This window comes from Phoenix dactylifera, chromosome 17 (genome assembly GCF_051530095.1).
Source record: "Phoenix dactylifera cultivar Ajwa chromosome 17, Ajwa_hap1_PhDact_Kaust_v1.1, whole genome shotgun sequence".
Classification (NCBI taxonomy): domain Eukaryota; kingdom Viridiplantae; phylum Streptophyta; class Magnoliopsida; order Arecales; family Arecaceae; genus Phoenix; species Phoenix dactylifera.
Window position 1 is genome coordinate 15,965,888 of NC_143206.1, and position 3,852 is coordinate 15,969,739.

General features: G+C 50.2%; 1 protein-coding gene across 1 annotated transcript; it reads left to right on the forward strand.

Annotated features, from left to right (window-relative positions):
• Window positions 1-859: 859 nt before the first annotated feature.
• On the forward strand, window positions 860-2,212 carry LOC103722174 (pathogenesis-related genes transcriptional activator PTI6-like). The gene has a single exon (XM_008812628.6). It carries the CDS (start codon window positions 1,239-1,241, stop codon window positions 2,010-2,012), a length of 774 nt encoding a protein of 257 aa, XP_008810850.1. The 5' UTR covers window positions 860-1,238; the 3' UTR covers window positions 2,013-2,212.
• The last annotated feature ends 1,640 nt before the right edge of the window (window positions 2,213-3,852 follow it).

Consider the following 3,852-nt stretch of genomic DNA (forward strand, 5'->3'; position numbering starts at 1 on the left):
CACCCCCCCTATTGCTCAGGACACCCCCCAAAAACCAAAAAAAAAATACCCAAACTAACCTTTAGTGTAATTACCATATTGCCCTTGAAATTTTCTCATACACCCCCCCCCCCTCCTCCTCCTCCGTTTCGTTTTGAAAAGAAAAAAAAAAACACCCCTCAAACCCCCCTTAAACCCCTCCTCCCCCGTTCCCCCTTCTCCCTCTCGTCGCCAGCATTCTCCCGATCTCCGACCACCTCGCCGGCTTCTCTCGGAACCACCTCGCCGGCTTCTCCCGAATTTTTTTTTTTTCACGGTTCGTGCTCCGTTCGGCACTGGATCGCCGAACAAAAGGCTTCTGTTCGGCTGAACAGTGCCGAACAGAAGCCTTCTGTTCGGCAACCCTCAACCGAACAGATCTGTTCGGCTGCACAGTGCCGAACAGATCTGTTCGGCTGCACAGTGCCGAACAGAAGGCTTCTGTCCGGCACTGTTCAGCCGAACAGAAGCCTTTTGTTCGGCGATCCAGTGCCGAACGGAGCACGAACCGTGAAAAAAAAATTTCGGAAGAAGCCGGCGAGGTGGTTCCGGGAGAAGCCGGCGAGGTGGTCGGAGATCGGGAGAATGCCGGCGACGAGAGAGAGAAGGGGGAACGGGGGGGTTTTGGGCGTTGGCGAGGTGTTTTGGAGGGGAAGAGCGGGGTGGGGGGGGGTTTGGGGGGTGTAGAGAGCAATTTAGGTGAGGGGGTGGGGAGGGTGGGGGGTAATTTAGGAATTTTTAATTTTTTAGGGGTGTCCTTAGCAAATGGGGGGGGTGTAGAGAGTATTTAATTTTTTTTTAATTTTTGGGGGGTGTCCTGAGCAATAGGGGGGGTGTATATAGAACCACCTCGCCACTCCCCCACCGTCAACCTTTTCCTTTATTTCTCCACTTCTCTGCTCCCCTCGTCGCGCGCTCTCTCTCTCGCCCGAGATCCGGTTGGAACTCTTCTAGGTCTGTGTCTCTTAATCGAAAACTAGTGTGTTCTCCAAAGAAAAAGAGTGATCGAAGCTTCTTTTTTTTTTCGTTAATCTTGGGGATTTTCTGGATCTTTGAGGTGGGAATAATTAAGAGATGCCTCTCTAGTGATTTTTACTGTGTTTTTTTTGAAATTTTTGATCCTTGAGCTGTTCTCAACTCGGGGTTCTTGAAATCGTTTTGAGAATTCTTTTGATGAAACCGCGAATCGAATCCTATAGTTTGATCTGTGGCTCCGTGCGATGAGCCGCAGGCCAAGTATCTCCGGCAAGCCGGAGAAGTTCTCCGAGCACGTGACCACGACCAGGAAGACGGTTTCCGGCAACAAACTTGCTGGAGATCTGAAAAGACATGGGGCGGAGGGGCGCTGCCTGCGGAAGGTCGTCCGGATCTCCTTCACCGACGCGGATGCTACAGATTCCTCGTCGAGCGACGAGGAAGCCGGCGGAATAGCCCGGCGGCGGGTGAAGCGGCACGTGCACGAGATAGGGATCGAGGTGGTCCCCACGGCTCGCCAGGTACCGCTGCCGAAGCGGCCGGCGAGGGGGCCGGAGGCGAACGATCGGAAGAGGTTCCGCGGCGTCCGGAGACGGCCATGGGGCCGCTGGGCGGCGGAGATCCGCGACCCGACTCGGCGGAAGCGGGTGTGGCTCGGGACCTTCGACACGGCCGAGGAAGCGGCCGCCGTGTATGACAGCGCCGCCGTCAAGTTAAAAGGAGCCAACGCCGTCACGAACTTCCCCACCGAACCGGCGGTCGCCGTCACCAACGACTCCTCCGGCAAGAGCGACGATTCCTCCTACCCCTTCCCCTCCCCGACGTCCGTCCTCCGTCTAGGCGGAGACCAGAGGCCGTTCGACTTTCTCGGCTACGGCGACGTGGACGCCTTCGGCTTCAGTGTGGAGCCGCCGTTGTGTTGGACGGACTTCTACTTACCCAAGCGGCAGTACTGGGAAGCGGATGAGTTCGGCGACTTCGACGCCGACGATTTCTCGCTCGAAATCGTTACCTTCTAGTACTTCCAAATACGAGGACGAAAATACCCTAATCACACTCAGGTGCCAGCGTGCATCCTCCATGGGTAGTATCGTCTTTTCCTATTAGCAATTTTCCCCTGTTGAGTGTGTAACGGCGAGTTTTTGTTAGTGGAGTGGCGATAGTTTCCTGGCTATTTATTCATATTATTTTATTTTAGTTATAAAAATGGTTAAATTAACACATTCTTTTTGTGTGTGTGGGACACGCGGACGTCGGGGGGAAGGATACCGTTCCTTAAATGCCACGCCTCTCCCGCGTGGAAAAGCCGGAGATCTCTCCCTTCTTTTCTAAAAAAAAAATTTAAGACAATTGTACTCTAATAGCAATAAAAATTGTGAAATGATCACGTTGCACGATCTCTGCCGTGTGATAAGAGTGATGGTGATGAAGGAGTCTTGCACTCTCTCGCCTGACCAAAATTTTCTTAACTCAGTTGGCAGCTATTATCTTCTTCTTTCTTTCTTTCTTCTCCTCCTTCTTCTTTTTATTAACTCAGTTGGCAGCTATTAACTCAGTTGGTAGTTTAATTAAATAAGCTACGGATACATGGTACATCGTATAGGCTACTCCAGTGGACTACCGGGTGAGGGCAATTTCGTAGATTTTCCGAACGTCGATGGCGGTTTCTAGCGAAAGCGGGGGTCGATGGGGACGTGGCCTAGTTGGAGGCACGATCCGGGGGTCCATCCCACATCCGATGGTCCTCGATCTAAGATGATTTAATCACGTGTGGAATAGGATACCTCAGCTCCCGCTTGATTTGAGATTCTGTGGAGCCCACTGCTCACGATAACGCCAGTGGGCGACACGGATCGGTTCGCACCAATCGCTTCTCCGACCCACATGTGCCAATAGATCTCCACCGAGAGAGTAACGTGGGTTTAGGCGGCACCCAACTTTCCCTGCACGAGTGAGGCAATCGTCCTGGCACCATCACCGCAATTCGAGCTTGTATCTGTTAAGTAATACTTCGAAAACATAAAGAAAAATGTATTTTGATTTGTTTATATTAGAAACTTTTTTTTTTTTTTTTGAAAACAATCTATCAAATAGTACTAATACTACTCCCATGTGAAGCCTAGGTGGATTGGACTCGCCACATCTTGCCCTCTTTAGCTCAAAGAGGAAAAGGCAGAAGGCAGTAGAGAACTGAAGAAAGATACCATCAACCGGTGTGGTCCAGTTTTGAAAAGCACGGGCGTCCATTAAATATGGAGACCAGATGCTCCTCGTCTGGACGCGCTCGGTGGAAGCGGTTTCTGATTCAGGTAGCACTAAGATGGCATTGGGATAACGTACTCACACGTGTAATAACGCACGGGTCGAAGAGGGTATGAGTGTATTGTCTATTCGCATCGAATATTCTCTCGGAAGAGGAGCCTCTTTATTTTAGCTGAAAAAAAAAAAGAAGGATGCCATCAACGTGTGGAGATTTATGTGAAAATAGTTGGCCCACCAAAGACCAGATCGAGGCATTGCCCGGAAGAAAGAAAAAAAGGGACGGGACTGAGAGAGACAAGGACATCCGAGTTCTGGTAGGTCAATATTGGTTCACATGCTTTGATTTATTACTGAGACAAAATATGCATCAAGGACGACATGCCGTAGAAACAGGCATATGAATATATTTGTTTGGCAGAAGGGAAGATGTGAGCTATGATTTGTATTTCCTGATCTTTGAATAGATTTTGGATGGAATAGAATGGCAGATAAAAAGCAAATGTGTAAAAATAACCCCCTCCCCATAACCGGGAGAGAGAGAATCGTGCTGTTGGGCTGCTTGGTAGAAAATAACAGGAACGATTGGCATAACAGAGG

Coding starts and splice junctions, on each gene's coding strand:
- LOC103722174 (XM_008812628.6), top strand. CDS start 1,239: ATGAGCCGCAGGCCAAGTATCTCCGGCAAGCCGGAGAAGTTCTCCGAG.